Source organism: Parasteatoda tepidariorum, chromosome 8 (assembly GCF_043381705.1).
Source record: "Parasteatoda tepidariorum isolate YZ-2023 chromosome 8, CAS_Ptep_4.0, whole genome shotgun sequence".
Lineage (NCBI taxonomy): Eukaryota > Metazoa > Arthropoda > Arachnida > Araneae > Theridiidae > Parasteatoda > Parasteatoda tepidariorum.
Window position 1 is genome coordinate 23,752,692 of NC_092211.1, and position 12,506 is coordinate 23,765,197.

At 28.5% G+C, this 12,506-nt stretch overlaps 1 protein-coding gene across 1 annotated transcript; it reads left to right on the top strand.

Moving 5' to 3' along the window:
• Window positions 1–2,040: 2,040 nt before the first annotated feature.
• LOC139426268 (membrane metallo-endopeptidase-like 1) lies at window positions 2,041–12,097 on the top strand. Its single transcript, XM_071184468.1, has 6 exons — window positions 2,041–2,178; window positions 6,016–6,138; window positions 6,255–6,305; window positions 7,520–7,669; window positions 8,254–8,334; window positions 11,835–12,097. The coding sequence occupies exons 2-6, from the start codon at window positions 6,024–6,026 to the stop codon at window positions 12,080–12,082; spliced, it is 645 nt and encodes a 214-aa protein (XP_071040569.1). The 5' UTR covers window positions 2,041–2,178; window positions 6,016–6,023; the 3' UTR covers window positions 12,083–12,097.
• The last annotated feature ends 409 nt before the right edge of the window (window positions 12,098–12,506 follow it).

Genomic DNA, 12,506 nt, shown 5'->3' on the forward strand with positions numbered 1-12,506 from the left:
TCCACTCATTAAATTATCTGTACGGAGTACATACATTTTAATATGAAAAACCTTAAAATTAGTTTTCTAGTGTAATACTGTTGTAATGCAGACAACTGCAGAGATACACGAAGCAAAATAAAAGTCTAAGCATTGTCTGTCTATGAAACGAACTCCCCTCACCATTCGTCTGAAGCAGTGACGATGACGAGGTTTAACTATTTAAAATAAGGATGTTGGATCAATATATAAGTTAGGTCCTGGTCCAGAGGGAGAGAACCACCCTTCTATGAAATACACTATTTCTTGTTTCCATCGTCGCAGGCTGCCTTAGACTTTGTGTAGAGGGGAGTTCTTTCAGTAGACTAACTATAAATTTTTTCGTATAATTTTTTATCCATGTTTATTAAACAGAAAAAAATTATTCAGAGATTTAAACAGTTAGTTGCTCTCAAACTAAATGTTGAATTTCTTTATTACATCAAATTCCTTGTAAATTTTTTACATATCTTATTACTTTCAAATTTCTAATGTTTTTTGCACAACTAATCGAAAAGAAATGCAAAGCCAGAGGAATAAAAAATTCGCGGAAAATCACTTAAAGTTGCAATTTATTTTATACAAATAAAAATTTCCAAAAAAAGGCCCTTTCAACACATCTATGGCCTGCGGAGCAGTCCTAGTTTTTTTAACTTTAAGTTTAACAATTAATAATTCTTGAACTAATTTAAGGTTAATTTTTTTTTTAGTTCATTCGTACTCCATGCACATTTTTCGCACTTCTTCGTAATTTCAAGTTTTTACACAACAAAACAAAATGTAAAGTTGAACACCCAAAACAGCGAGTGAAATAATGAACGTGTCATATTTCTTCACAGAATAACGTAAGAAAGAAGAACAATCAATTAGGGAGATCGAGTATTTATATTGGATATATCCTTTAAATTTTTACTGTTTTATCAGAAATTAAGCTTATAAAATAGTGATCAAAGTCATAGAAACTGTTATAGCAGTAATAGCTTTATTAGTAGCTAGTAAATTTGATGAATCAAAGTTTATTTATTGCTTTCTATATAACAATCACAATCGATTTAGTGATTAAAATGTTAGATCGTTTTTCATGTAAATAATGTAACTAGTAAATCTGACAAATCAAAATTCATTTATTGCTTTCTTTATAACAATCAAAATCGATTTAGCGAGTAAAATGTTCGATCATTTTTCATGTACTTAATACGAGTACCTATTCTTTTGAAGTATATCGCTTTTCTTTGGGTCAAACATTGCTCTACCAACAGGGCATTTAGGGGCGATAACTGCCAACATGTTGTGCCTGTTATCTTTTGTACCTAATTATCTATAGAAAATTGCTGAATAGATTTTCAAAGGCTTTTTTTTTCTAGCTACCGTGCGTTTTTTTTTTTTCCTAAAAATTGCAAACATCAGCTTTTTAAATTAAAAAAAAATTTTTTTTGCCTTACAATCGACTACAGTAAGTAAAAAATCACAGATATTTATTTGAAAAAATTTGTTATCATAATTAGTCTAGAATTAAAATTTGTCCCATAATAGGAAGAACAAAAAAGGAAAAAAATAATTGTAAACTGATTCAATATATTCCGAGGAAACGTCCTTCAAAATTGGTTTGTTAATCTCTCCTAAACTAACATTTTAAACTTCTTCCTCTCTCTCTCCTTTTTTTTTCTGTTTTATTGCGGCTTAAATATCGACACAACCAAACGCTCCAAAAATTTTAAGATTAAATCAACCAAACATCTCGCTTTCTCTACGATTTCCTAATATTTGTGGTTATTGTTATTTTTTTAAAAAAAAATTTGCGTAAGTATTCATTAAGAAAAACACTGACAATTGTAAAGTGGCTTTAATTCGAGATTCCTTATCCGCGAGCCACGTTTAATAATTTGACTTGCTTGCCCCTTCCTCCGTAGTCTACTTCACTTAAATAATGTTGTAATTCAATTATTATAAATGAAGTGTGCAGACCTTCTACCCAAATTCAACTCCAAGGGCAAAGACAAAATGGAATAATACACCCACTCGTGTTAGAGATAAGGAAAAGGATAACACTAGCAATAAGAATGAATATGCTTAAGTCTCAGGAATAATTTTATTTATTTTATTACATCATTTAGTATATTATTAAAATTACATCATTTATTTATGTCATAACTTTATCAGGTAAGTAATATTTTATTTATTTTTGTTAAAATTGAACTTTGATAGTATAGAGCCAAAAGAAATATATATATATATCGTAACACTTGCTTACTTTCTAAACTATATATATATATAAATACTAGGCTAGCAATTACACACAGTTTGATTAATTTGGTGTTTACGCTTTAAATATATTAATAGTATTAATAACTATAGTTATTGATAAAAATTTTATTGAATAAGTTATATCATAAATATTATTAGTTTGTAGTAATTTACGTTTCTAAATTCGTTAAAAGTTCTTTAGTAAAATTTCAAATCTCTATTTAAAAAAGAAAAAATGAAATTTTATGGGGTTGACAGGCGAGACTTTTTTATATTTTTTGTTATTTTCTTCAAACAGTGGATCTAATATTTACTAGTCAGTGATCGTTTTGGCTGCATGTAGAAACAAGCAAAAAAATAAATATTTTGGCATTTTTTTCGGTGTTGTATACGTATGAAAAAATTTTCATGCAATTTTTGTTCTAATTCGCATTGTTCAAAATTGTTACATTTAATAAAGATTATAGCTTAAAATGCATTTTTAATTGAATGGTATTAAAGAAAAAAATTCTGAAAATTATTTATCTCCATAAGTTTAAAATATTTCTTTGTATTTATTTATTTTTTTTGCATTTATTTCTTTTTTTTTACGAAATTCGGCACTTAAGGTATTTTGTATTTGAGTTGCCTGGCACACAACAATTAAGGTCTGTAATACCAAGAATAATTATACTTGTTTCAAGGTCAACTGTTTGCTTAAGCTTTGGATTCATAAATATTTTCGAATCATATTTTAAGAATTTTTTTTTAAATACGCAGTGATGACATTTTAATTCATCCAATATTTAACTTTCCAATAATTTAATTTGTCTCACACTGTTACCGTTAGAAATTCATAGAGCTCATTGAATCATAGTATCGTTAACATTAGAAATTCATAGAGCAGATTAAACGCTAATATCGTTACCGTTAGAAATTCATAGATCAGGTTGGATTAAAATATATTTCAGATTTGCTACGTGATGCTAAGTTCTGTACTTCTTAAATCGTTTTCTTTAGAATGCGATTTATTTTGGGTCGTAACATGATTAAATTTAGCGCTTTTTTAACGCATGTGGGACATAGGTGTCTTTTTTATATATTTTTTTCTGACTCTCTAATTATGATCAAAAAAATATTTTGGTACTTTTCAATTATAAAATGTAGTCTTATAGTTATTAACAAAATAATAGATTATATTTGTACTAAAATATAAAATCGAAAAAAATGTAATTGGAAAAAAAAAATATCTTTCCCCTTATACTCAAAAATTTATGAATAATTGTTTTTATAAATTAAAGAAATTTCAATGATGAGCATTTTTTTTCAAATAAATGCATATTTGAAAAAAATAATTATTGCTTGGAAATTAATCTTGTTATGAAGATTTAATTTTTAACGTAAAAAAACATACCGATGTATCATGTTGTTTATTCCATAGCTATAAATTATGAAAATGTTATATATAATATATTTCCTTTCTTTTGACCTACATTAATACAAAATAATATAAAAGTATAAAAAATATATTTAATAAAAATTTTGCTTCACAGGGTTAAGGGGCTTAACGTTATAGATCAAGTTATCGAAAATATGACTCTTTGTTAACCATGATTTTTTAAATTCTCTACAAAGGTTGTTTCTTTAATAAAAAAAGAAGTACCTTTATACTTGTGATTAAAATTAGCTTGCAACTTTTATACAACATTTGTTCTATATCGTATTTGTGATAACTTTTTTAATTATTTTTAAGAAAATGGTAACGTAAGGAACAATTTCAATTCTATAATTAAATAGTCTTTTCTTGAATATTTCCAAACATTTTCTTTTTTTTCACTAGATACATGAAATACTTTTTGTAGAAGGAGGACTAAAAATAAAACAATCGTTTTGAAGTTCCATGGTTCCCTTATGTTTTTAATCTATAAATATTGCTTTACTTATGGATCTAAAAATATTGACTTTTAATTAACCATATTATTTAATTCGTGCACGGTGCCAGCCAAGAAATAGATAATTAAAACTTTTTGTGACTAATGTTTACAAATGGTAACAAAATGAATTTAATTTTGGTTTAAATAATGAAATTTAATACAATTTTAGTCACCACAACAGAAATATAATTCAGAAAGATATAATAAGTGTTAATAGCAATTTCATTTTATTCCTTGCTTGTAATTTTGCCACATTTTGAAAGCGTCTTTATTTATTTTTTTGCTTAAATACTAATTGTCAACATTTTTGTGCATAATTTTTTCCTCCATCTTTGATAAGAAGTTCAAAAATATCTTTGATTACGGAACAATAAAAAAAAATTTGATTTTTCAAGTCCTATTGCAGATTTTTAATCTTTTCCTGAGTTAAAAATTATTGATGTATTAAGTGACCAGGATGCGTGGTGTTTTTAAAAAGTGCTTAATTTCCATTTTCGTTTTTTAAAAGCCCTTAAAGGTGCTTTTTTTATTTGGTGTTTTTACAAAGTGCTTAAATTTCCATTTTCCAAAATTAAATATTAATTTTTTTTTTACCATGCCAATTTTCACCAGAAATTATGCAAAAATCGTGGTTTTCCCATTGTTCTATCCAACGTATTCACTATTCATTCAGCTACAATCCGATTTCGTCGGACTGTAATGTATGAAAGCTCCAATAATTTTAGATGTCTGATGAAGCACTTGCAGCTCCGCATTGTGCGTACACTGAGCTGTGTTTGGTGGGAAGGATTCTTCCGTTCTCGATGAGTAACTCTGCTGCATTTTGCAAAAAATTCTCAATTTCACGCTTCATTTTCCGCGCTTTGAAATCGAACCGAAAAATCTCTGAAATTTTCGCTTATTTTAGGTACTAACTAAACATTGTCAATATTCTTTTCACTAAAAGCAAATTACATTTCATTTCTCTTGTTAATTTCATCGTAGGTGAAGCACCACTGTCTTCATCAGTGACAAGCTAATGGCCTTCTCGCTCTCTTCTATTTATAGATCAATACCGTAATCCTTGAACTTGATTTGGGGATTATTCACTAATTGCGCATTTTCATGTGGGTCTCCAGAGTAATAAAGAATGACAGAGCTTTATCTCCTCAAAATTTTCACCTACATTTATTTATTTAATTTAATAAAAATAAGAATTAATTGAGATTTTAATTTGTAAAATTTATTTAAGGAACTGTCCAAGCTAATGGCCTTCACGCTCTCTTCTATTTATAGATAGATCAATACCGTAATCCTTGAACTTGATTTGGGGATTATTCACTAATTGTGTATTTTCATGTGGGTCTCCAGTGTAATAAAGAATGACAAAGCTTCATCTCCTCAAAATTTTCACCTACATTTATTTATTTAATTTAATAAAGATAAGAATTAATTGAGATTTTAATTTGTAAAATTTATTTAAGGAACCGTCCAAGCTAATGGCCTTCACGCTCTCTTCTATTTATAGATAGATCAATACCGTAATCCTTGAACTTGATTTGGGGATTATTTACTAATTATGCATTTTCATGTCGGTCTCCAGAGTAATAAAGAATGGCAAAGCTTCATCACATCAAAACTCTCACCTACATTTATTTATTTAATTCAATAAAGATAAGAATTAATTGATATTTTAATTCGTAAAATTTTTTTAAGGAACCGTCCAAGCTAATGGCCTTCTCGCTCTCTTCTATTTATAGATCAATACCGTAATCCTTGAACTTGATTTGGGGATTATTCACGAATTNACTTGTATTTTTAAAATTACTTACATTTTGTGCGTTTCTATTATTTGTTCTAGTTTCTTGAATGTCGACAAAATTTTTCAAAAATAATGGAATTTTGTGGCGACGCATTGGGATATTATGTATTTTTATTATCATACTATTGATACTAATTACTTCGTATTTAATATTCTCAAAGGGTAAGTTATCTTGAAATCTTCTAATATTTAATCTGTTTTTTGTATGTATGTTTTTATACTGTTAAATTAATGTTATTCGTTTACATATTTTTCTGTGTTAACAAAGTGTTTTACAGGAAGAAGAAGCTGTGATAATGCATGTACAACCGAAAATTGTCTCAAATCAGGTTAGAAAAACTTTTGAAAGACATTCTTAAGAATACTGCACCTTACATTAAAATCGAAACAATTTTTGCCATTTTTTTAAGCTCCATTTTTTTTTTAAAAAAAAAGGTTTTTTACTTAAAAGTGATTATTCGAATTGATAATTTTTTATTTCTTGAATCAAGATATTTTAGTAAGATCGCTTTAAAAAAAATTTCTTGCTCTCCAAAAAAGCTTTAAAATTTGTTGAAAACCAATACTACAGTTTTAGATTAAAGTTAATACTAGTAAGTTTAGTCTAAATTACTCCAGAAATTAAAGTATCTGAAACTGTTACAATTAAATAACATCCGTCTTTCAAGTAAAAATGCAACTTAAATTATCCTTTCCTTTACCTAACTTCTCAGAGAATAATCACCTATCAATAGCTTATTATTGCGCATTTTAAATTTAAAACTATTAAAATATGATCAAATCCTTTTTGAAAGAAATAAAAATCAAATACAACTTTTGACACCATAGCAGTTTTCATTTGGGACATTCTTATAATATACCATTTAAGTGCAGATTTTGTAATTCTAAAATCAGTTTTAATGTAAAGGAAGACACAAAAATATTTTTTAGACTTTGACAGTTGTTTTGCTCCTTTTTTCTATTTTTACAAGTTATTTATTTTTGACGAATTTAAAATACGAATTTACGTCTTGCATTCTCGCAGTTCTATGAAAACAAAAGTTCCAGTTGAACGTAAAAAATTCTCTCGAGTATATATGGACTAACACTTGGATATGATATTTGATATACTTAAATAAGATAAAAATCGTCCAAAAAAATTATTTCTTCTAATTATCTATTCTGATATTTCCTTCTGATTATATGTACATGAAAATAACGTAACTATTTAAATATAACTATATAAATAAATATAATATATATCTTATTGATTTCATGTATTATTGGTCATAAAAAGATAATTTTAAATCACTCTGTATTTTAGCAAAGTTAAAACAGTTGAGAGTTATTAATCAGTGATTGTTAAAATCATTAGTTAGATTCATTCAACAATTGTGAAAATCATTAGTTGTAATCAATAAATGATAGTTCAAATCATAATTGTAATCATTCAAAGGTTGCTGAAAATATTAAATTACTATCAATCAATGTTTGTTTAAATCCTTACTTTGCTTAAACTCATTAGTTGCATTTAATTATAATTGACATGTATTTTCATTTTCAGTTAGAGAAATGGCTGAAAATGCGAACCAAGAAGTGGACCCATGCCAAAATTTTTATTCATTTACCTGTGGAAAATGGATAAAAAGATACGAAAATGAAACACTTAGCGTGACAGATCAAATGAAACATACAGTGCAATTGTCAATTAAAGGTAAAATTTCCCATCTAGTACTATAAAGAAAACAGTTTTTTTTTCTGTAGATACTTTAATTTTTAATGCGATACTATTGGATATACCTGCCAGTGACGTCATCTTAGGTAAATCGTGGCATTTATGGAGCCAATTAGGCTCGACACACACGCGTGACGTCACTTACAGGCATCCAATTAAATCACATGGTTAGGCATAGCTTTACTTCTTCTGGAGTTGCAATTACCCAATTATTATTTTATAAAGGTGTTCAACTAAAACTTAAATCAAACCATTATATTTAAATCGATTGATCTATCTTTACTAGTTAGCAGACCAATTGTTGAAATCTCTGCATTGATCATAGAAAAGCAGTACTAGAGATGAGATATACTCTAGTATTGCTTTTTTACTAATCAGTGAAAAAGCAGTACTAGAAATACAATTTTCAGGTTCACTAATTTTTATCTGAAAGGTAAAAATAAATCTGCCACACTTTACCGTATTGATGCTAATACTCGAGTTAAAATCTTCACTCGAGTTAAAGTTATTATCGAGTAATACTCGAGTTAATGTTATTGTCTTCAAATATTTTACATTTTCAGATGTTTTATCAGGACTTGAGAGTAACAGTTCTACTAAATCTGGAAAAATAAGGATAGTTTATGATTCATGTATAGATTACGGTAAGTTCATTACTTGTATCTTAAGGACAATTCTATGTTACATTTCTACCCGAGTATGAATAACCATATTTTATTCAATTTTTTTGAGAAATTCATAGATAAATGCACAATTTTCATTTAATGTTTGAATATTTTACTTTTCCATTTTATTTCATGAAAGGTTTTTAAAATTTAGAAAATAGGACTTTTGAAATTAAATTTCAAAGTGTAAGACTTTTTTTCTGTTAAAAAAAAATGAAAGCGATTGCTAACGGATGAAAATTTTAAAAACTACAATTTAAAATAACTAAAGTAAAAAATAAACTGTTCCACTTAAATAAATGATCGAATTTTTTTGCTAAAAACTTTTTAAGAACAAAATCTAATCAAAAAGCTTTAATAATAATATTTAATAGTGCCGAGATAGCTTAGGTGGTAGGGCGTTGGGCCCATGTCTAAGAGGTCGTGAGTTCAATCCCCACCGGCCGAAGACTCCCCTTGTAGTATAAATGGTGACTGGTGCACGCTAAATCGGTCGTGTCACAAAGTCCTCCGAATTCCCAAAACAAATTATACCTCTGGGAGTACTAAACTTGAGAGAGATCGTTCTCTGGTTCAGGTGAAAATTACGATCTGTGATTAAATGAATGGTTATATGAAAGTATCTAGTTTTAAACGGGTTGTGACATGTGTGTGTTGCTGAAGTTGTATTCTTGGTCATAGATGGCGGCACTGAAAAACAAGAAACGCACCCTCTGCATTATTATCATTTTATCATTGTAATGGATGAACTCATTTCAATATTTTGCTGTTAGCAAAAGAATAATTTAAAGAGGAAAATATTATTATTCAACTTTTCATTTCAAAAGCACAATGAGACGAAAAAAATAAAATTCAAAGCCAATTTCATGCTTCAAGTTGTTTCATTGTATTCTTCATTTCAAGATATGGTTTTATACAGTAACATAATTCATAAATATTTAATAACTATTTACAACAATATGTAACAAGTAGTATATTTTATCATGACGTTTTAGTCATTTTATTATCCTTATCGTAGTTTATGTTATCATTTATTTTATCATCAAGTAGTTTTTGTATCATTACGATTTAATTAAAAATAAACAATACTTAACATACACCGACATTACGATCACCCTCCATCTATAACAATGGGCTCGCCCAGGTTTTCATAGTTTCTCGCCCAGGAACAATGCTTTCATGGGACACATTAGGACCCATAATCCTCATAGAACAATCCCTGAAGTCTGTAAGCTACTTGAACATAGTTGCAGACCAGGTTCACCCATTCATGGCAGCAGTTTTTCCTGCGAGGGATGGTGTTTACCAACAGGATAATGCACCACGTCATAAGGGTCGAATCGTCGAGGAACATTCCAGTGACTTTCAAATCATGTCTTGGCACCCAAATTTACCTGACCTTAATCTAATAGAGCATTTGTGGTCCTACTTGGAAAACCAAATTCATGCTGCCACGCTACTCCCTCGCAATGTGAGGGAATTGCAGGACCAGTTGGTGAGCGCTTGGTACCAGATACCTCAGACTACCTATCAGCACCTTGTGGAATCAATGCCACGGCGGGTGCTAGCAGTTTTGATGGCTAAGGGTGGTTCTACATGTTATTAGCAGGATGGTCATAATGTAATGGCTCTTCGGTGTATTACGGCATAGTGTTCTTTAGTTATGCAAAAAGCATAAGGATTTGAAAAAAAATCTGTTACCTTCTGTTGCAATAAAATAATTATTTTTTTCCCTCCTGAAGGATTAAATTAACTCTACTCCACTACTTAAAGGGTTTTCCGTACAGAATTTCCTTAACATGTATGCATCTTGAATCCTTATCGAAAATGTAAACAAACAAACAAAAAAAAAAAAAAACTCATAAGGGGTCATTTAAGTGACATAAAACAGAAACGTTTTCAAAACCTGACAAATTACGATTCAAGGACGACGCATGTAATAAACACAAAGACAGGTTTGATTGCGGGATGAAAGAGAGAGAAGTTGAAAGATGATTATAAATAACACCTTCAAGTTTAAACCCCCAATGATGCTTTGATGATTATTACTTCTGCATCCTCTATTGTAATAAGTCAGATTTAAATGTCGTTTTTTGTTTTTTATTCGTTAAAAAAAAATTTTGTGGCCCCTAATGTTCGTCCTTTTTTGTTTCCTTTTTTGACAAGGATTCCAAAAAATGCATATTAAGGGTGGTCTCTACTGTACACCCTATACAGAATGCTTTGATGATTATTTTTCTAAAATTACATAAAGATAGTCTTGTACCCTTCGTAATTTTTACGCACACATAAAAAAAGCAGCATTACTACGTCTTATATCTAGACAACTCATTTACCTACTTTAACGATATTTAAAATTCTTCACGTTTCTCGTTCTGGTGTAACAGAACTAATTAAATATTAAATAAATAATCCCAAGAAACTGAAGCGGTAAGATATTACTGGATTGAAAATTTCATGTCCATTATCAAGAATTCTATAAATCATGAATTGCTGCACATAGCGGAAATCTTGGTCATAAACTCGATTTTGACAATGCTAAAATTATTTCCTTCTCTCATTCACATCAGCTCATCTTGATACCCTGGAATCTTGTTTTATTGATATGAATGATGATTCCCTTGTTAACGAGGTTAGTTTCTCACTACCTATCGACTGCGCGTGGAAATGCATTTTACTCTGATTTGCCCTTCTCGGCCATTGTGTCTGTTTTTCCTCTTTTGTCCCTCCGGATACTGTGGATTTTCTAGTTTTGCTTCTCACTTTTATTTTTGAATTTTACGTTGTCAACTTTACGTTTTATACTTCCGATCACTTTTATTTATCGCATTTTGACAAGTCATGAAAACAGACTCCTGTTTTCGAGTGCTTGAAACATGCCGACTACTATTTCTAATTTGTATATTTTTGAAGCGAATGAAGTTTTTAATCAAGTAACTCATTAAATAATTTATTAGTGAGTTAGTAATGTTAATAAGATTTTCTTAATAGTTTATGAGCTCATGATTCAGCAGTTAAATAAATGAACTTTCTCACTCTAGCTTGAATTTAAACGGAATTTAAAATGAACTTTGTAAACAAAACAACTCTATTTTAATGTTCAATGAACTAATTTATTATAATATTTTGTGTATCGTATATTATTATCATAATTCCCTATTATAATTTTGTTTATCTGTACAGGGTTATTCATAATTCCCTCCGGGGTTTCGAAGCGTTATAATAAAAAAACGAAGACGAATATGGCAAAAGAGAATACATGAAACTATTCCGAAAGTATTTAGTTTAAGTAGTTGCCGGTAGATGGCAGTAACATGTACGACTGAAACCAGTTGTAGTAAAGAAAAATGGCGTTTACAGGCGGAGGGAATTATGAATAACCCTACATAATTGTTTATATTTAATGTAAAACAAGACTGTGACATAGATGAATAATATGGATAACAATTTAATTTTTATGCTTTATACAACAATTTCAGACTCTTCGGAAATGAACTCTGCTCCATCGATTAAGAAATTTTTTAAACTATTGGGGATGGAAGATTGGCCCGATTTACCAAACGGATTCAATTTCACAAGTCCATCTTTAGAAGAAACTATTGGTATCTTAATAGGATATAATGAATTTCCTTTCATTAATGTAAAACGAGGCAAAGAAAATAAAAATAAATTATATGAAATAATGGTAAGTTTACTTTTACTTTTTTTCTCTTTTAATTCAATGTAAGTAAGGCATTTTATATAAAAATCATTTGAAACAAAAAAAAAATAAATTAATTTTTGTTTTTGTCTAAAAAGTTTTTTTAAATCTTTTGCACTTGTTCTTAAACAAGAGTAAATCCTAAATTCACTTTTTGTTCTATTTTTATATTATGAAAAAAATTCATAAAAATGCTTCGAAATTAGACATATTCTTTATATATATATTTTAAGCTAAAGTCTTCTGAAAGCTACGTATGATAAATATATTTTGATTACAAATATAAAAATGTAAAAAAAGTTGTTTAATATTTTAAATACAAGTATTAATTAATATTTTTTATTCTTAAAAAAGGGATTATTTAATATAAATAATGAATGATGAATTTTTATGCTTCAAAAATTAATATTTAGAGATTTACTATAAACTAGAAAATGTAAAGCTCAAATAT

Excerpts from the sequence above, each read along its gene's own strand:
- LOC139426268 (XM_071184468.1), top strand. The coding sequence starts at position 6,024 with ATGTCGACAAAATTTTTCAAAAATAATGGAATTTTGTGGCGACGCATT. Across the intron at positions 7,670-8,253 it reads AGTGCAATTGTCAATTAAAG|ATGTTTTATCAGGACTTGAG; the intron begins GTAAAATTTCCC and ends TTACATTTTCAG. Across the intron at positions 8,335-11,834 it reads TGATTCATGTATAGATTACG|ACTCTTCGGAAATGAACTCT; the intron begins GTAAGTTCATTA and ends CAACAATTTCAG.